General features: G+C 28.6%; 3 protein-coding genes and 1 pseudogene across 3 annotated transcripts; 2 read left to right on the forward strand and 2 right to left on the reverse strand.

The window, feature by feature from the left end:
- Positions 1-1,566: 1,566 nt before the first annotated feature.
- Positions 1,567-2,308, reverse strand: LOC124949437 (annotated as a pseudogene).
- A 40-nt stretch (positions 2,309-2,348) lies between these two features.
- On the reverse strand, positions 2,349-2,969 carry LOC124949438. Its single transcript, XM_047494439.1, is given in 3 exon segments — positions 2,349-2,444; positions 2,446-2,721; positions 2,724-2,969. Coding segments are annotated over 3 exon segments (618 nt in total).
- A 3,393-nt stretch (positions 2,970-6,362) lies between these two features.
- Positions 6,363-11,835, forward strand: LOC124949439 (glutamate receptor 1-like). The gene is made up of 9 exons (XM_047494440.1): positions 6,363-6,951; positions 7,029-7,516; positions 7,629-7,958; positions 8,077-8,242; positions 8,510-8,718; positions 8,801-8,890; positions 8,986-9,149; positions 11,562-11,700; positions 11,759-11,835. The coding sequence occupies exons 1-8, from the start codon at positions 6,780-6,782 to the stop codon at positions 11,623-11,625; spliced, it is 1,683 nt and encodes a 560-aa protein (XP_047350396.1). The 5' UTR covers positions 6,363-6,779; the 3' UTR covers positions 11,626-11,700; positions 11,759-11,835.
- Positions 11,836-14,057: 2,222 nt separating this feature from the next.
- On the forward strand, positions 14,058-17,307 carry LOC124949440 (glutamate receptor ionotropic, delta-1-like). Its single transcript, XM_047494442.1, has 8 exons — positions 14,058-14,351; positions 14,431-14,760; positions 14,837-15,002; positions 15,089-15,297; positions 16,465-16,554; positions 16,652-16,815; positions 16,880-16,970; positions 17,050-17,307. The coding sequence occupies exons 1-8, from the start codon at positions 14,058-14,060 to the stop codon at positions 17,074-17,076; spliced, it is 1,371 nt and encodes a 456-aa protein (XP_047350398.1). The 3' UTR covers positions 17,077-17,307.
- The last annotated feature ends 5,134 nt before the right edge of the window (positions 17,308-22,441 follow it).

The following is a 22,441-nucleotide window of genomic DNA, read 5'->3' on the forward strand; positions in this document are numbered from 1 at the left end:
TGGAAGCGTGCACTTTTTCGCAAAGATTTCATGACTTCGACCATGTAGAACAATTTTCAGAATTGCATAAATTATCGTACTATCTTAAACGAATCGGACTACCGCATTACGTCGCAGTTATAACTAATTGCAATCTGATTAATCAGTTCTCCCTAGCAACCAGAAACTTCAACATGCCTTACGCTGCGTGGCTTTTGTTATTCATTTGCAAGGAATGTATTACCGATTATTGTCACAGTTCACTACTTAACATATTATATTTAAAATTCTACACAGAAATGCTAGTCCATTGTAGTGACGAAAATATTTTACGAGAGTTATATTCGATCTATAAGAATCGAATAGAGATCAATGATTTTGCAACTTGGAGCCTGAAGAAAGGAATTATTAATATTGCACCAGGTTTTCTTTACGATAGAAGATACAATTTACGGGGTTTAATTATGAGAGATGATATAATTAAGGTAAAGTTTTTTTTCGTTCTAATATATTTTTTTTCTATATATTCAATTTAAAATAAAATTCGTATATGTTTAATACTTGATTATTTCTCTTTCTTCAATGTAGGATTCATCACTCATAAACTCAAACGAGAATGATTAATTGAACGGCATATTCGATAGATAGTTAAAAGAACTTTATGACTCTCAATTTTAGTTTTGATATTGTCTTGGAAGCAAAAGAGTATGGAATTCAAAAAAGAATAATTGGTCCGAAGGAATCAAAGAATTACGAATGTGCTGGATAGGCTGACATTTCCTTTTCAGAATTTTCTATGACCAGTGCCTAATTGAATGTCTGATTTCACGTTTCCTTTTTTGCTATCACAAAACTGTCTATACATTAAAGAACCAAAGAAATTCGAGATTAAATGGTCATCTTATTTTCTGGTACGCATAATTTCTAATTCGTCATTTTTCTCTATTTCTTTGTTGTACGTTCTTTTACTATATGAATTAAAACAAAACAAAAGAAAAATATAAAAAAACGTTATTCTTTTTTTAGACTTTCTCTCATTCCATTTAGATTGCTATTTTGGGAGTATTAGTTTTTACAACAGTCTTACTAATTTTTCCCAAAATAATAAACGAAACCGATTGTAATATAGAATATTTATTATCGAATAATTTTTTTGAAATTTAGAATATACTTGGGACACCCAGATTTAATTTAATGTTTCATGATATTCGATCAAAATAATTTTCTTTTTTTAATTATTATATTCAGAGAAAGTATTCCTTTTGGATTTTAGACTTTTCACGAAAATCATCGTAAACACTGGGTTTACTGGTTTTTCTTATATACCTATCTCTACGAGCATCCGTCAATTTGACGGGTAAACGAAAATGCTCATTTTCTTTAAAAAACTGATATATTCAAGTTAAGTCTGAATTGAAAAGTATTAGGCTTCACATTTAAATAAATTATTAATAAGTAAAAAGCCTTTTTTTTAATTATCTTTGAAATGATAACAATAATATTAACGGTATAGAGTAATCATATTTATTGAGCACATTTTTTACAAATATATTGAATTTTGTGTGAGCATTTTCCCCATACGATCCTTTAATACATACAATAATTATTGCTTCTATTTTTTTTACAGTAGCCCACTTGGCAACTTTTTTGCATTTCTAACGTTGAAGGTGACAGAAATGAAACGTCTGATCTTTGACGTTTACATTTGTCAAAGGTCTTGTCTTTTTCATGTAATTTCTCGGCTAAACAAAATATGAACTCTTTTCTGGATATTTTCGATCCGGTGCACTCTTTATATAATATTCATGCGTTTATCGCTGCCAAATCTAAAATATTGAAAAAAACTTGAAGGTGCCATCGGAAACTCCCTGCTTTCACATTATATTTGCGTGTCATCTGATCAACGACGTCCACACCAAACTTTGTTTTATTATAAAAAGTAATGGTTTCTGAAACACATTTATAATTGTTTTCTATTTGTACATTTGTATGTTTGGTGCTTAGAAGAAGGACTTTTATCTTAGGTTAACTTTTATATACGGTAAGCGTATATTTAACACTTATATAAATGTGCACACTTATATAAATGTGAGGAAAACAAAGTTATTTTATCCTTTTTTTCCTTCGTTGGTTTTGACAGTTCTTTTTTATTAGACCGGATGGTCCCAACCAAGATTGTTTTTTTTGCAAGCAATTTTTTAACTAGCGGGATGCATGTAAAAAAATTATCAGTTGTTATATTTCTGCCTTGTTTTAGAAATGGTTCAGCTAATTTTAATGTTACAAACTCGCCCAACAATTTTGAACATCGAGTTTTATCTTTTCTCATATAAGGGAACCATTCAAAATATATTTTATTTGGACTACTGCTAACCAAAAGTTAATCTCGCATCATATGCGTCCTCGGCATATAGAATTTCTAGAAAACTACGTAACTCAGTGACTGTGATTATCCAGTTTTTTTTTCAAAACTCGATATGTCTCCATTTCAGTGCAATCTTTTATGTGTTCCATTATGTGTCTGTCAATTATTAATTTAAAAACACTAGTTACACAATCCAACATAATATTTCTCTTGACGTAGGCAGTAGACCCTGCGATATCTTTCAATATCATACGAATGGGCGTCCTATCCCCAGATCCGCTTGCTTTCAGTTTTATCCACTGCGTCCCGTCAACTGCAATTTCAATTTCACTCATTACATTTTGGGATGTGCTTGGAATGCTCGTCCTTTCATCCTCTCATCCTCGGAGTCAGAACTAGAAAAAATACTCATCCTTTTCTTGTTACGACACACTTTCAAGAAATTTTCCTCTTCACTAACCAAAGATAATTTTATCTCTCCACTTTCAATAAATTTAGAACTTTCATTCTCATATTCACTTTGGTCTAATTCATACTGATCTTCTTCGAAGGTTTCCTCAGAATAATCTTCATTGATGTTGACAATTTTGTTCAATATTTTGTTATATCTCTTGGATTTATTCATGAAAAGAATGGGGATTGGTCAAAATAAAAACATACTGTGTCCAAATTCAATTATCCTATTGTAAATACGATAAACGGAGACTGTCTATAATGAATTAAAATTTTACACCCTGTTTTTGAAAAACGTTCTTATTTGGTCACTGCAAAAATCATACTGAACATCGCTTCTTGTTGTAGAGGTTTCTTCGGCAATAAGATAAGCGATTTCAAACAAAAAGACAAAGATGAAGACAAAGACTAAAATTCAAGCCATACAATCGGCTTTTCTTTTTTATCAACTAGCACGTCAATTTAACAAGTTTCGTAGAGATAGGTATACTACATACAAATTTGAAAACTTAGAAGACTTAGGAAAAAATTATTGTATGTATAAATTCTTTGGATGGAATGATTAATTTACGATGCAAAATGGTTAAAATTAATGCTATAATTTTTTGGGTATTTCATTTCAAAGTTTGAAATCCGTCAAATTGACAGGTCCCGTAAATCTAATGTTAAGAAATTATTTTTATATATATTTCTCTTTATTTCTTTCGACCGCGATCTTATCGACCGCTTATTCTGCTGCTCTGATAAGCTTTTTAACGTGCGTTATCCAAGTCTTATATTTTCACTTATTAGAGAATTTCATTGAAGACAATGCTTATCAATTCATTATCATTCGCAGTACGGATTACGATATATTTGCACTGAGTACGATTATGATACATGTTACTTACGTTGTATTAAGTGTATTATATATATATATATGAAGACGAACAAAAATATTTGTTTACAGAATTCGGCAGATCCATTTGCGAAGACATTAATGGGGTTAATGCTAAAAGTGGAAAAGTTACCAATAACTCTATTGGAAGGATTTAATAGTGTACAATGAAAAAAAAACTACAATAGAAAAGAAACTATTACTATAGAAAAAAAAAAGAAGGAAAACTTTGTATATTCATGTAGTTTTATTGTTAATGCCCGTTGTTGTATTACAGATTCGTAGAAATCGGAAACAAACGATGTACACGTCCAACGAAATAAAAAAGGTTCTAAGTCTTAAAATACCATGTAATGTGGTTTCTATTGAAACAGGACGAAAAGACAGTTTATTTGTAATTTCATCTAAGCACAATCCATTCATCGGTATTATCAAATTTCAGTAAGTAAGAAATAAATGTTGTTAAATTTTACATTTATTGTACATTTAAGTACAATCTCGTTCTAGCTTGCAAACATTTTTCAACAACGGAATAATGAATCGTTTAATATATGCGACATTTAAGAAGAATTTCCAGAGTATGATGCAACACCAACCTGTTCAGATAGTCATTGATATAATGCTTATTCTTTTCATCTTAATTGGTATCATTTTAAGTACATTCATTCTAATCATAGAAAAGTATATTTTCGTTCGTAAAAGTAAAAAATGTTGATAGTATATACAATCGTATACCATGGTTTAATTCGTTAGAATTTTATGTAAAAAAAAAAAAAGTTTAAAAAATATTGCAAAAGACAAGCGAAGTCGCACGTGTACGCGCGTGAATTACTTACGACAATGTTAATTATCATTGTCAATGAATTTTAATATTCTGCTTTAATTTTCTGTATTAAATACAAAAACACCTGTACGCATATTTATGGTTTTGTATTATTTACCATAGTTTTAAAAAAAGTATTATTTTGCCATTTTTATATATGAGTTGTGATAGAATAATATTATTGAACCAGAAATTTTTTCAATGAATATATTTTTTTCCAATGTAGAGCTATCAATTTTGCATGTACCAGCGTCGTAAATTTGTCCCCTGATAAATATCACAATGTATCATCGCTCGAATAAACAATTATATATAGTATATATTATAAAATGAAATTATTTAAAGAAATACATATATATATATCTCGTTAAAAGTTAATTTTGCAATGGATAATTTGAGGTGAAATTAAAATCTTTTTAATTGATATTATTAAGTTCTTATCCTATCAATTCATATTGTTTATAAATTAAATTCATATGAAACATATTATTTACTTAAAGGTTATTATAAAATATTTATACTTCGTTAAATATTAAATTATATATATATAAATTAATATATATATAATTAATATATTATATATATATATATGTATATATATATATATATAAGTAAATATATATATAATTAATTTATTACATATATATATAATATATTATATATATATATATATATATATATATATATAATCGATTAAATAATATTCTACGATAAGTTCGTATATGTGCATAAAAAATAGTTTGATATATGTGCGTATTCTAACGTGCGATGGTTAGAAATCATTTTGTTAAGTATTTGGCCTCGTTTATATCGATTAGAGCGCCTATTTTATTATTTTTATCAAAGTGTTATGTTGTTTTTGAGATATTGCATTTTATAATCGTGATATTAACGTGTTTCTTGTTTATATAATAACGTAAATACAGTTGTATGTATATGGGTAATTCTATAATAATATGAAATTTTATTATGATTCTTAATGTTTTATGGTTTTATTAACATTAATTTGGATTATATTTTCGATTAAAAGAAAGACAATAATACAGTGAACATATAGTGAGTATATAATAATGTGCTGACAAAGTAATATATTTATTTCCAAAAATTATTTTCGTTATTAAGAAATGTACTGTTTTTTGACGTGTCATTAATCCAAAATTTAAGTTAAAACGCAAAATTAGGAAAATAGTTTTAGAATTATATGCAATTTTTAATGTATTATAACCAAATACTTTACATTACATACATATGTCGATTAATAACCGACACAATTATTTTATTTATTTTATTTATTTTATTTAATTTTTATTAATTTTATTTTATTGACAAATTTCTCTAAAAAAAACTCTGTCCCAAGTTTTCATTCTATCAATTTACGAAGTTAAAATTATTTTTATTAGTTTGCCATATACCATCTCAACGAAATATTCACTTTGGTTTGAATGAATCAGTCCAAAGTGATGATAGCGCGTGTCCTATGTTAATAAGTTTAATGACCCGCCATTTTTCTTCGATCTTGATCTCTCATGATCTGATGTTGACCACGTTTTAATTAGGTCAATCAACTTTTCAGTACTCTTAATAGTATTAATAAGTACATTTTTGACCACAATTGTCAAAGATATTTTTTCATCTCCTTATTCTTTTTTTTTAATAAAAAAAAATATTAGTTTTTATTTAAAAATTTAAAGTTTGTAAAATATTTTTTAATAATTTCTAATTATATCTCAGTTCTCCGGAAACATTTTTTCAAGCAATGAAAAAATATTCACGAAATTGTAACATATTTGATAATATTTTTTGCAAGAATAATAATACATCTTGTTTTCTGTCACAGCCAATTGTAAAATATATTATTGAAAGGATTGTTAAGGAGAGCACTATGAAATTATTCCTATTTTTATAGAATTATCAACAATACAATCAAACGTCGCGGTAGAAAAAAAGTAAAAAAAGAAGGAAAGAAATATTCATCAAAATAAAATATACTAATCGATCGACGACAAGTCAATGTTAACAGGCATAAAATCATATTCTTCACATGAGTATACAACCCAAAGACATAGCGTGCATTCAGATCTGTTGCGACAATCGCAATATTCGCAATGAAAATAATTCCTCTTGACTGTTTAAAAATTTAATCTTATGAGAGACGTATTTCGTCACAGAGTGAAATATTTCGACAAATTAATTTTAAAACGTGTACATCTATTTAATCTCAAAAATAGTTCAACATATACGAAAAAAAGAAAAGAAAAAGAAAAAGAAAAAGAAAAAGAAAAATGGCTTTCGTTGGGGGATTAAAGACGCTTGTCGTTCTTTTGCTACTTCCGAAAGTCGGGAAATTGTATGAATTATTGTTTATCAGCGACGAAAGTGTTCCTTTAATCATTGACATTTGTAAATCATACAAAACTAAATCGATAATATTCTTATATGGGGAATCGATAAAAGGTACGATAATTATTTCACAATGTAATTTCTTTCCTTTTATTTAATCCTCATTTTCTTATTCTATTTTTTTTACACAGAAATGGAAATGACAATGATGATATTCAAATGGACGCGTGCACTTTCTCGTGAAGGTTTTACGACCTCGAATTTGTACTTTTCTCAATTGCACGAATCATCGTACTACGTAAAACGAATCGTTCGACCGCATTACATCGCAGTTATATCTAATTACGACGCTATCAATGAGTTCTCCTTAGCGACCAATACATACGATATGACTTTTGCTGCCTGGCTAGTATTATTTATTTACAAGGGACGCGGTTTCGATTATTGTTATAATCCACCAGGTAACATATTTCATTTGAAATTCAATACGGAAATGTTGGTCCGTTGCGGTACGGAAAATATTTTACGTGAGTGGTATTCGATCTATAAAAATCGAACCGAGATCAATGATTTTGCAACTTGGAATTTAGAGAAAGGAATCATTAAAGTGGTTCCGAAATCTCTTTACGACAGGAGATATAATCTGCAGGGTTTGACCGTAAGGGCCGTTATAGTCAAGGTGAGATATTTTTCGTTATAATGTTTTTTTTATATTTTATTAAAAAAAGAAAAAGGGAAAAAAGATTCGCATTTCATTTAATACTTTATTATTTTTCTTTTCAAATTCACAGGAATCATCGTTCGTAAATATTAATGAGAATGACGAATTAGAGGGAATGTTCGGCAGAATATTAAAAGAACTTTGCGTAAGTCTTAATTTTAGTTTAAAGGTTGTCTCGAAAGTAGACGAGTATGGAAGATGGAATCCGAATGATAATACTTGGTCAGGAGCAATCGGAGAAATATATGCCGGACGTGCTGACATTTCTATATCAGATTTTTCTATGACTAGTGCAAGATTGAATGTCGTAGATTTCACCTTTCCACTTGTTTCCTCGAAAAATTGTATTTTCATTAAAGAACCAAACAAATTCGCAATCAAATGGTCATCCTATTTTCAAGTAAGATAAAACCACTAAATAAAATCGATTTTCTTCTTTATGTATTCTTTTGTCATTCATTCAAGTATGTGAATTAATAAGATGTAGTTTATTTTTTTTTCTTTTCCTTTCTATTCAGACTTTGTCCCATTCCGTTTGGATTGCCAAGTTTGGAGTATTAGTTTTTGCAACGATAGTATTAGTTTTTCTCAAAATAAAAATTGGTACGGATCGTAACATTGGACAGTTATTGTCCGATAATTTTCTTGAGATTTGGGGTATATTCTGTCAACAGGGCCTGGCAGGTATTATTTATTCAGTTTTATTTCTTTTTTCATTTAGTTTTTTTTTTAATAATTATATAGTTACACTATATAATATATATATATACAATAATTATATATTTATTTTTTAATAGTTATATATTTATATATTTATTAATCATTTATATTTAATAATTATATATACTTTTTTTTAATAATTGTATATTTACACAATATATAATATATATACAACAATTATATATTTATCTAAGTATGTAAGTACATTACAAGAATTCCTTTGAATTTTAGACTTTCCAGATAGATCATCGTTAAGAATAGCATACCTCTCTATGTTTCTTTCGGCTGTTGTTTTATCGGCCGCTTATTCCGCCGCTTTGATAAGCTTTTTAACGTCTGCTATCCCCGTCTTACCCTTTCACTCGTTAGAGAGCTTAGTTGAAGACGGTACTTATCAATTTGCTGTCCTTCGTGGTACGGCTGATTACGATATAGTTGCAGTGAGTATGATACTTATTTATATACGTTGTTCAATCGCATAAAATAACTATACGAAAATAAATAAAAAATTTTTATTTGTAGAATGCGAGAGATCCACTTGCAAAGAAATTGATGAAATTAATGCCGGAAGAAAAAAAATTGCCATTAACTATCAAGGAAGGGTTTGGAAGAGTACGATGGAATATTAAATAAAATCAAAAAAGAACTAATTTATATGTATGTATATATATAGTTTTATTGTTTATACTAGTTATGTTAAATTACAGATTTGTGAAAATCAAAAAATTGCACTGTACACGTCAATTGCGAAAAAGGAAGCTATTAGATTTAAAACACCATGCAATGTGGTTCCTATTAGTGCAGGACGTATAGAAAGTTTAGCTATTATATTATCTAAGCACAATCCGTTCACTGACGTTATCAATTTTCAGTAAGTAGATACAAATGTGAAGTTACTTTTGTCGTACATTAAACCATAAGATCATTCTAGTTTGCAGAAATTTATTAACAATGGAATGATGGATCGCTTAAAAGATACGACATTTAAAAAGAAATTGAACTATTTTATGTTGAACCACGAACCGGTCCACTTAATTAGCGTTGTATCGCTCATTTTCTTCATTCTAATCGGTATAATAACGAGTATTTACGTTCTAATCATAGAAAACTATATTTTCGTTCGTAAAAGAAAGAAGATGTCGATTGTACATAGTATATTATTGAAAAGATCGTCAGGATTTTATGCGAAAAGAAAAAAAAGTATACAAAATATTGCAAAAGGCAAGAGAAGTCGTACGTATACGCGCGTGAATTAATCACGACAATAATAATTCTCTTTATTAACGAATCTTTATATTCTGATTCTAATTCTCCGAATGGAATACAGAAACATTTGTAAGCATATCTATGGTTTTTAGCACAGTTTTAAATTGTAAATAATAGAATATTTTCCATTAACATTAAACGTGTGGATCTGTGTATATGATAGATTTTCTTTGATCGATTACACGTGTACGCATATTTTAAATCTTTCGAAATGTGTAGATTTTTCGTAAAAACGTTTGACGATTACTTTTCTAAGGTAGCAATTATTATTTAGCGTTCTATAATTATTTAATCGTTGTTGAATATTTTGATCGCGGATCATGTGCTGAGAAATTCTAAATTAGAATATAATGATTAAGTATATTTATTCTAATGGTATAAGTAAGTAGGTAAAGGTCTAAGTAAGTAATTTCTGAAATCATATTGTGAAATTATATCGATAAAAACAGCCATGAATAAAAATTTTCTGATATTACATTTGCAAAAAGTAATTGACGTGAATTAAATATTCTTATAAACGTTATTATTGCATCATTATTATATTCAATTATTGTATATTCCGAATTAAATTGATACGAAACATATTATTAATTTAACGTCATAACCAAATATTTATACCTTGTCTTTCTTTTTTATCGACTATAATAATTTGTTATTATAATATCATGAAGAATAACTAAAATATAGCGTGTATTGATCGGAAATAATTTTATCAAGTGCTCTTACCTCATTTATGTCGATCAGAATAGCTATTAAATTATTGGAATGGAAGTATATGTGAATGTATAATGAGGTTTTTAAAATACAGTTGCATATATATATATATATATATATATATATATATATGCGTGTAAATGTGTTACATACGTATGTGTATTCATTAATATATATATTTGCACACATAGCAAAAGAAAAAAAAAGAAAAGAAAAATAGAAAATTAAAATCGATTTTAATAGACCAGTGCCAGAACTCATGAAATTATTTTCAAGAATATGCATATACACATATGTCACATACATATATTTGTATTCGTACAACAATCACAATATACGAAGTGGTAATAACTTATTCTCATTAGTTTAAAAATTTAGTTTCGTATGATCCTCTTTTACGTTAGATACGTCGCACACATCGATTCATAAAATTGGATTATAATGTTTGATTAATCATCAATCGACATATTTAAAAAGAAATGACGTTCCTTGTACATTTAAAGATACTCTATCTCTTTTTTCTTTTTGCCGGCATTGCTTCTGACCACTTCCCGTTATTTCGTCTCTTTATGTGCAATATGATACCTTTGTCCATGTTCATCGTTACCACGCCAAGTTCTCGAGAAAGAAATCTAAGTTCGCTCTTCGTGGCCAGTTTTTTACTACGTAGTGTTCATCTCTTGCGCGACTGTCCAATTCGCATAAAAAACAACAAAATTTTGTGTAATCTCTTTGCAGTCCCGGTTAACATTGCTACAACTTTTAGATCAGTACAAATGTTCCATAAGTACTGTGAATATTTAATTTTTTCCAGTAACAACTTCATGTTTCCACAGTTTTATTTTTTTTATTTTTATTGGTTAATACGTTATTGCTTAATCCAAATCATAACATTCTTAATATGCGACTTTTTTTTACTCTGTAATAGAGAACAAATATAAATTTTATGGAAAACTTACCAAAATATCCGGTTTAAAATAGAAACAATCACTATGCAACTTTTTAATGTATTAAGCGCCATGGAACCACAGCGAGAAATGCGCAAGCGCATGCATTGGTGTAAAAATAACTTCAGTCGATATCCTTTTTTACCTTTCCATCAGTTCAAATCGTTTTCGTACGTACAAATACGATTTAAATAGATTAAAGTAGCATTATTGCAAAAACGAAACACAACAGATATTGAATTTTGAGAAACGAGAAAAAAATCATTAAAAAAATATATGCGTTATAATAAAAAATAGAAAGCAAATGTATATTCAGCACGTTAAAATCTTCATATCCATAAAATTTTTATTTGAAGGAGGATTTCGTTGCAGACTAGTGTAAGCTATTTGACGTCCACTATTCGCAAATTATCCTTTTGATCATTAGAGAACTTCGTTGAAGATAGTACTAAACTTTCCGTCACTAGTGATACGGCTAAATATGATCTATTTGCAGTAAGTATAATACGTATTATCGACGTTGTTCCTATTCAATGAGAATATTTATTTATAGAATTCGGGAGATCTGCTTGCAAAGAAATTGATAAAGTTGATGCTGAGGAGGAAGAATTGACAATAAATGTACTGGAAAAATTTTTTAAAGTATAATAAAGTGTTATACATTAAAAATGAATTTTAACGTTTCTATTTATATATGATTGTAATAAATAATAATTTCATTGTTACAAGTTATTAAATTATAGATTTGTAAATATCATAAACTACCATTCTATACGACTTACATTCTAAAGGATAATGTAGATGATAAAATACCATGCTATGTTGTCCCCGTTGAAACAGAATGTGTCGACATATTTTCGATGATTTTATCTAAAAAATCATTTCACCGAAGAAATTAATTTTCAGTAAGTACAAATTTATCCAATAAAATTTATTTTTAATATAATCTATATTCAAGCACGAACTTATTTAAGTTTGCAGAAATTTATCAACAATGGAATGATAAAACGTTTAAAGAACGGGTTATTCCAAAATAAATCAAATTATATGATCAAGCATCAACCGGTTGACATAACCAGCGTAATAACCCTTATCATCTTCATTATAATTGGTATTATTTAAAATACAATATTTCTATTCTATTTATAGAAAGATATATTTTTGCACGTAAAACGGAAAAGATGTCGATGGAACATCGATTGTATCCAGTCAATTAAAATGTGAGAATTTTATGATGTAAAAAGAAAGAATTGTATTAAAAAATATCGAATAGGAATACATTAATGAGAAATATGCACTCAGAAATTTATTACATATATATATATATATAAATTACATTATACAAATATTCATATTTCTATAAATATTTTATGACATTGGAGAAAGAATCAATAAACTTTTAAACATACAATAATTGGAGATTTAAAAAAATATGTAAAATATTCCCACGTTTAATGGAATCGATTTTTGAAAATTAATTATTGTTTTGCTTGTTGAAAATAAATTGTAAACGAAAATAATATATTATTTTGACATAATCGTTTAAAATTTAGAGGGAAAGAACGAACTAATACGTGACTAGGCTTGAGACTGTTAATAAAAAGTATTTCAAGCATTGAAATGTTTTTAAAAAATATAAAAATTGTGTTTAAAAAGACAATAAGATTTTGTGATTTTACACTTTCAAGAATTGACATGAAATGAATTCATCGTATCTATTGATATTAATTCTAGATTAAATATATAGGAAACATATTATCTATTTAATATTGTGATCAGTTTTTTGTACTTCCTTAAACGTTTCCTCAATCATAATAATTTTCCATAATAATCTACTGTTTGCGCATATGGAAAAAAACTAGAATATAACGTTTGATGATCGTAAAATAATTTTATCAAGTGCTTGCATCGTTTATATCGATTAGAATGTCTATTAAATTATTTTAATGGAAGTACGATGTCGTTTTTAAGACATTGCATTTAACATTTGTATGGAATAAAAACGAACCACGTGTGTCTACGTAGATACATAAACACAGATGGATTCACATACATTTGCCAAACAAGAAAAGGAAAAGAATAAAAAAGAAAAAAGGGGAAATGAAAATAACCGATTATTAATCGATCGATGACAGACCAATAGGTGAACGTATAAAATTATTATCGTCACAAGAATACATATGAAAACACACACATATAAACATATGCCGCGCGTTCATATCAATCTGCACTACGGTAGCAATATTCCAAGTAGCAATAAGTATCTTAATAGTTCAAAAATTTAGTTACGCCTGATCTTCTTTCGTTATTGTGTAAAAATATTTTCTACGAATTTTATTAAAACAGCCTGTCGATTTGTTCTATTTGAGAAATAGTCCGATTCGTTCAATTTGAGAAATACGAAAGAAAAAATGAGATTCTTCATACGATTAACGATACTCGTTCCTCTTTTTCTTCTTCTTCCTTCGAAAATCGCAATATCTTACGAATTTCTTTCTATCGGCGAAGAATACATTCCTATTATCATCAACATTTGCAAATTATACGGAACGAAATCAATAATTTTCTTGTACTCCGAATCAATGAAAGGTGCTGTCATAATATTTCTAATTTTCACTTCTTCATTTGAATTATTATTGTTTTTCTTTTCCTCAGAAATGGAAATGGAAACGATGATTTTTAAATGGACGCGTGCGCTTTCTAAAGAAGGATTTACGTCCACGAATTTGTACTTTTCGCAATTGCATAAATCATCGTATTATGTAGGGCGAATCAAACGACCGCATTATATCGCTGTGATTTCAAATTACAATGCAATTAATGAGCTCTCTTTAGCAACCAGTACATTTGACATGTCTTTTGCTGCTTGGCTAGTGTTATTCATTTACAAGGGACATGGCTCCGATTATTGTTACAGTCCACCAAGTAACATATTTCATTTAAAATTCAATTCGAAAATGTTGGTACGTTGCGGTATGGAAAATAATTTACGAGAGTGGTATTCGATTGATACGAATCGAACCGAGATCGTCGATTTAGCAACATGGAGCTTAGAAAAAGGAATAACTAAAATTGCTTCAGATTCTCTTCTTCATGAAAGAAGATATAATTTAGAGGGTTTGATAATGAGAGCTGTTACAATTAAGGTAAAATATTCTCTAATCTGGATATATTTCCCATTTTCTAGTTAATTAAATTTGCATTAATTATTTTATTTTGCACTAGGATTCGTCGTTCCTAATTGTAAATGAGGATGGTGAATTAGACGGGATATTCGGTAAAATATTAAGAGAACTTTCTATAACTCTCAATTTTAGTTTCAATATTGTTTCTGAAGTAGAAGAATATGGAAGTTGGAATCTTAAAGAAAAGACTTGGTCCGGAGCAGTAGGAGAATTATATGCTGGACGTGCTGACATTTCTATTTCAGATTTTTCTATTACCAGTGCTAGATTGAATGCCGTTGACTTTACGCTTCCACTTTTGCTTTCGAAAAAATGTCTTTACATTCGGGAGCCAGAAATATTTGCGATTAAATGGTCATCTTTTTTTCTAGTATGATAACTTGCAATGAAATTTTTCTTTTTCGTTGGTTAAGCTTTATGAATTAAAAAATTTTTATTTTTCTCAGACATTCTCCTATTCTATTTGGATAGCTATATTGGTGATATTAATTGTTGGATCGATTTTACTGATTTTTCTCAAAATACAGAATGGAATGGATCGTAACGTAGGACATTTGTTATCCGATAATTTTCTGGAGATTTGGGGTATATTTTGTCAACAGGGATTGGCAGGTATGATACGATATTTCTTAAATTTTATTTAAATTCTTTCGTTTTTTTTAATGGTTGCATTTATACAAAGTATTCGTTTGATTTAGATTTTTCTGATAGATCTTCTTTAAGAATAGCATACTTCTCTATCCTTCTTTCGGCTGTCGTTTTATCGGCCGCTTATTCTGCGGCTTTGATAAGCTTTCTAACGTCTACTGCCCATATTTTACCCTTTCGTTCATTAGAAAGTTTCGTTGAAGACGGCACTTATCAATTATCTGTCTTTCGTGGTACATCTGATTATGATATGTTTGTAGTGAGTATTACATTTATTATCTACGTTGTTTTATATATATATATTAGGTTGGTGCGAGTGAAATGTCGGATTCTTAAATGAATATATTAAACTGCATATCTTTTTCCAAAAGCTGTTTTTTTAATCAAAATATGCTCCATATACTTCAATACACTTATCCCAACGAAATTTTAATGCATAGATGCCTGTCTTGAAGAAATTCTGATCTTTAGAATCAATGAACTTTGATATGGCATTTTTCAGATTTTCTTCATTTTCGTACTGTTTAGCCCATAAAAACAGTTCTAAATGTTTAAATAAATGAAAGTCGATTGGCGAAAGATCCGATGAATAGGGTGGGTGCTGCAAAATTTCATATTTTAATTCATTTAATTTCGCAATTGTTTTGTAAGATATATGCAGCCGAGCGTTATCGTGGAGAAGTATTGGGCCATGCCGATTAACAAGTGATGGGCGTATAATTTTCAATTTTTCGTGCATTTCTTCAATGTACTGGCAATACTTTTTGGCTGTAATTGTCATTCCAGTTCGAAGGAATGAGTAGTTTATTATTCCAGTCACATTCCACCAAAACTGTGATTAAAATTTTCCGTGGATGAAGTGATGGCCATGGAGTATGAGCACAAGCCTCATCCCTATCAAGCCACCGAGCACACCTTTTCTTATTGTCGTAAAGAACCCATTTTTCATCACAAGTAATGATCCGATCAAAAAATGGATCTCGATTAAATCGGGTATTCTCCCCAAACGCCTGATTTATATTGCGTGCAGCTTTTGCAGCATTATTACCAAGTTTATACTCATATAAGAAAATTACACGAATATCGGTTGAATTCATATTAGTGCAAAATTCAAAGCAAATAACAAAAGGGAACACTTTTGAGAAAACCTTCTTTGCTAAAATGTGACTCTGGCAATGGACAGTACGACTATAAACCAGGTTATATCAAAAACAAAAGCATAACAAAAATAGAAAAACAAACGTTCATATTTTTAAAAAATCCGACATTTCATACGCACCAACCTAATATATATATATATATAACATCTATTATATTATATATATATATATCATCTATATATATATAGATGAAGATGACATGTAAGGTATATGTATATCTTTATATGTATAAAGATGAGAAGATGAGCAAAAATAATTATTTGTAGAATTCGAAAAATCCGCTTGAAAAGAAATTAATGAAGTTGATGATAGAAGAAGAAAAATTGACAACAAATGTAGAGGAAGGATTCAATAGAGTACGATGAAGTATTATAAGAAACCAAAACAAAAAAATAACATAATAACATATAGTTATATATAATTTTATTTTCATCATTTTTTATTGAATCATAGGTATGTAAAAATCGGAAACTAGCAATGTACTCGTCCGAGGAAGTACAAAAAATTGTAAATTTTAAAATATTATGTAACCTGGCTTCTATTGAGACGGGACGCGTAGACAGTTTAGGCATGATTTTATCCAAAAACAATCCATTCACAGACGTTATCAATTTTCAGTAAGTGCACAATTAATAATGTAGAATTTCATTTATCATACGTTAAAGCACAAACTCATTCTAGCTTGCAGAAATTTATCGATAATGGTATGATGAATCGTTTAAAAGATTCGACATTTAAGAAGAAGTCCAGTGATTTGAAGAAACATGAACCGGTTCGCATAAACAACGTTATGTCGCTTATTTTCTTCATTCAAACTGGTATCATTTTGAGTATTTTTATTCTGATCATAGAAAAGTGTATATTTTCTTCCAAAATGAAGAAGGTGTCAATGGTAAATCGTACTCCGATTAAATCGTTCAGAGTCAATGTAAAAAGGAAACGACAACGCGAGAACTATTAACAATAACGCTAATATTCGATTTTAAACGAATTTTTTTATTTTGATCGTAATATTTTAATATAGCACATATTCTTAATCGATTGTAATAATTGTCTACGATAACCTTGTGCATGCGTATATAGAAAAAAATTAGAATATAATGTTTACTGGTAGTAAATCATTTTATTAAATAATTGTCCCATTTGTATTAATTGATTTATGTTAATTTATTTTAATGGATGCAACGTTTTATTTTAAGACATTTTTTTTCTATACTTGTCGCTTGCATTCAGATCTGGACGATAATAAGGATATAATCGAGGAGACCATAAATCTCTCAAAAGTTCATAAAATTTAGTCTCGTGCGATCTTCGTTCGATGTCGCATGAAAATTTTCCCAATGAATTTCTCCACAAGGTAGTCGTGAATTCGTTCAATCTGAGGAATAGTTGTCGTTTATAAATTTATTGATTGATATACGAAAAAAGAAATGGCGTTCTTCGTACGATTAACGCTATTTGTTTTTCTTTTTCCGAAGATTTCAAGATTTAGCGAATTACTTTGTATCGGAGACAAATACGTTCCTTTGTTTATCGAAGTTTGCAAATTATACAAAACAAAATTTATTATTGTCTTATTTGATAAATCAATAACTTAACGATAACTTAACGATAAATCAATTCGATAAATAAAACACAAAATATGTGAAATAATATTTCTGATTACCTTTTTTTCATTTTTATTATCTTTATTTTTTTTCCTTTGTTCACTCCGAAATGGAAATCGCAACAACAGTGTTCAAATGGACGCGTGTCCTTTCACACGAAGATTTTACGACTTCGAACTTATATTACTTTCCAGAATTGGGCAAATCGTTTTATTACGTAGAGAGTATCGTACGACCGCATTATGTCATAGTTATATCCGATTGCAACACGTTTAATGAGTTCTCCTTAGCAACTAATACCTTCGACATGTTTTTTGCTGCTTGGCTAGTGATATTCATTTACATAGAATATGGCTACGATTATTGCCACAGTTCGCCAAGTAACATATTTCATTTAAGATTCAATTCGGAAATATTGGTCCGCTACGGTACGGAAAATATTTTACAAGACTAGTATTTAATCGATCCGAATCGTATCGAAATCGACGATATAGCAATATGAAGTTGAGAGAATGGAATCACTAGAATAATACTTGATTCTCTTCATGATAAAAAATATAATTTATATGGTCTGATCATGTGACCTGTTCTAGTTAATATAAAATATTTACGTACTAGAGATATCCACTTTTAAATTAAATACAATCGATCATCGTTTATTTCGATCTATTGAAAATTTGGTTTGGTCAAGATAAAAATGATGACTTATTTCTCTTTTTTTTATTTCTTTTTTTACCTCGTAAGATTCACCATTAGTAAACATAAACAAGAACACGGGAATTGGACGGCATGTTCGGTAGAATATTTAAAGAACTTTGTGTGGTTCTCAATTTTAGTTTGAACGTTGTTTCGAAAGTTGAAGAGTACGGAGTATGGAATCCAAAAAAAATGGTCAAGAACAATTGGGAAATTATATACTACACGCGCTGACATTTCTATTTTAGATTTTTCTGTTACCAGTACAACATTCAATGTTGTTGATTTCACTCTTCCTCTTTTGCTTTCCAAAAATAATTTTTACTTTCACAAATGTATTTGCGATTAATTGGCCGTCTTATTTTCTAATATGATTACTTGCAGTCAAATTACTTTTTTTATATTTTTTAACCCGTTAACTGTCATGAATTAAATAATTGTTATTTTTTTAGACTTTCTACAATTCTATTTGGATTGCTACATGTGAAATATTTGTTTTTACAATGATATTATAAATTTTTATTAAAATAAGGGATAAAATTGATTGAAGCTTAAGACATATATTAGGCGATAATTTTTTGAAAATTTGGGGTACATTTTATGAACAGGGACTTGCAGGTTTGATTCAATATTTCCAAACATTCATTTTTACTTCTCTTTTTTTGTTAGTAGTCATATTTATTCGTTTGTACTTTAGAATTTCTTTATAGATTATTGTTACGAATAGCATATTTGTCTATATCTTTTCTGAGTGTAGTCTTATCGGTTGCTTTAATAACCTTTTTAACATCTGCTGTTATTATTTTACCGTATCATTCGTTAGAGGACTTTGTTGCAGACGGTACTTATTAGTTCGCCGTATTTCATGGTACGGCTATGATATCTTTACAGTGAATATTATATGCATTATCTATGTTGTTCGATATATATATAAAGCAATGAATTCCCATATGAGCATGAAGAAGAAGTGTATTTATCTGTAGAATTTTGTACATCTACTTAAAGGATTTAATGAAATTAATGCTAAGAGGAAGAATTGTCAGTAAATATAATGGAAGCTTTTAGAAAAGTACGTTGAGGTATTATAAAAAAAATATAAAAATGTTGAAATAATTTATCTTTATATATATATATATATATATATATATATATATATATATATATATATATATATATATAGTTTTATCTTTAGTATCTTTTATTAATTTACAGATTTGCGAAAATCAGAAATTAACAATCTACTCACCCGACGAAATAGAGTATACTGTATATCTTAAAGTATCATGCAATATTGTTTCTTTTGAAACAGGATCTGTAGACAGTTTAGTCATCATCTTATCTAAACACAATCCATTCATAAAAATCATCAATTTTCAGTAAGAAAACAATTATTCAATGATGTAAATTTTGTATTTTTTGTACATTGAAGCATAAATATAATTTAGCTTGTAGAAATTTATCAAAAATGAGCTGATGAATAGTTAAATAACATATATAAAATTTCAAAAGAATTCCAATATGATGAAGCCACGATCTGTTCAAATAACCAGCATAATATTTCCTATTTTTTTTTTATCATGATTGGTATCATTTTGATCATAGAGAAGTATATTTTTGCTAAAAGTAAGAAGGATTCGATGGTAAAATGTATGCCATTGAAAAAATCATTAGATTTTTGTGTAAAGAGAAAGAAAGAATAAAAAATATTGCGAATTACTGTGCGAATTGCAAATGTGCACGCATAAAATATTAAATTTTTATATTATTTTAATTGATAATTTTCTAATGGAATAGAAACAAGCTTGCACGTAGTTTTTACACTAAGTTTTTGCATTATTTAACAAAGTTTTAAATTGAGATAGTTATAGGTGTAATCGCGTGTACTACGCATCTTCTTTATTTATCGCATGTACGTTAATTTATCTCTCCTTACGGGAAATATGTTTGTAATTTATTTATATATATATATATATATATATATATATATATATTCTATGTAATTTATTTCATAGTCAGAATATTAAAAAAAAAATTACGTTCATTTTTTATGTATGAATAACGATTGGCTGGTACAATTTAATCAGGTTCTCGCATGTTCTTCAATAAACATATTTTTATATGTAGAGCAAATTTAACTAATTTTTTCTACGTGTATAACTAAATCTTTATATATTGTTTAACATATTCTTAATCGTGCATAATAATTTTTTCCGACAAGTTCGCTTTTGAGCATTACAATAACTAGAATATAATGTTTGGGGTTATTTCCTCTAAAGTGTAACAGTTAGAAATCGTTTTCTCGAGTACTTGTCTTATTTATAACGAACAAAACATATTATTACATTATTTTAATGGAAGTAAAACGTTGTTCATAAGACATTGCATTTTATAATCCTAAAAGGAATAATTAAAACATTTAACGTGTGTATATGGATATATAAATACAGATGGAAATATATTCATACATTATAGGAAAAAAAAAACATAATAAAAAAGAAAAAAGAGAGGAAGGAAACGTTTAATTATTAATCCATCGATAATAAATCAATGCCAGTAGTCATAAAATAATATTCTTCGCACGAATGTAGAGATATAAATCGCGTATATTCAAATCGTCATGATAATCGAAACAATCGAACTGACAATAATTCTCTCAATAGATTAGGAATTTAGTCTCGCTCGATCTTCCCTTGGCATAACGTAAAAAGTATTTCTATTAATTTCTTTGTAATATAATTATTGATTCGTTCAGTATAAAAAATATCCTTATAATCATTGAACGACATATAAAAAAATGACGTTTTTAATAAGATTTACGATACTCATACTTCTTTTTCTTGTTCCTTTATTTCCGAAGGCTGCAAGATCTCAAGAACTTCTTTCTATCGGTGACGAATACGTTACTTTCATTATCGAAATTTTCAAATTATACAGAACAAAATCTACGATCTTCTTATACGCCGAATCGATAAAAGGTGCAATAAAATATTTTTCATTTTCTTTTCATCATTTTTAATATCTTTATTCTTTTTTTTTTTAGAAATGGAAATGACAACGATGGTGTTCAAATGGACGCGTGCCCTTTCTCGCGAAGGTTTTATGACTTCGAACTTATACTTTTCAGAATTGCACTTTTCGTCGTATTATATAAATCGAATCGTACGACAGCATTACGTCGCAGTTATATCTAATTACAATGCAATTAATGAATTCTCTTTGGCAACCAGTAACTTTGACATGTCCTTTGCTGCCTGGTTAGTATTGTTCATTCACAAGGCAAACGATCACGATTATTGTCACAGTCCACCAGGTAACATATTTCATTTGAAATTCAATTCGGAAATGTTGGTACGCTGCGGTACGGAAAACATTTTACGAGAATGGTATTCCATCGATCCAAATCGAACTGAGATCGACGATGTAGCAACTTGGAGTTTGGAAAAAGGAATTATTAATATTTCACCAAATTCTTTTTATGAAAGAAGATACAATTTACAGGGTTTGATCATGAGAGCTATTATAATTAGGGTGTGATATTTTCATTATATAAATTTTCTATATTTTCAACTCGAAATAGATCGTTATTTATTTCTCTTTCCTATTCACAGAATTCATCATTCATAAGTATAAATAAGAATGGAAAATTAGACGGTCGGTTCGGTAGAATATTAGAAGAACTTATTGGGATGCTTAACTTTACTTTCGATATTGTCGCGGAACTAGATGAGTATGGAAGTTGGAATCCAAAAGAAAAATCTTGGTCCGGAGCAGTGGGAGAATTATATGCTGGACATGCTGACATTTGCCTTTCAGGTTTTTCTATGACCAGTGCAAGATTGAACGTTGTTGACTTCACGCTTCCTCTTTTAATTTCAGAAAACTATCTTTACATTAAAAAACCACAATTATTTGCGATTAATTGGTCATCTTATTTTCTAGT

The sequence above is a fragment of the Vespa velutina genome, chromosome 5 (genome assembly GCF_912470025.1).
Source record: "Vespa velutina chromosome 5, iVesVel2.1, whole genome shotgun sequence".
Classification (NCBI taxonomy): Eukaryota; Metazoa; Arthropoda; class Insecta; order Hymenoptera; family Vespidae; genus Vespa; species Vespa velutina.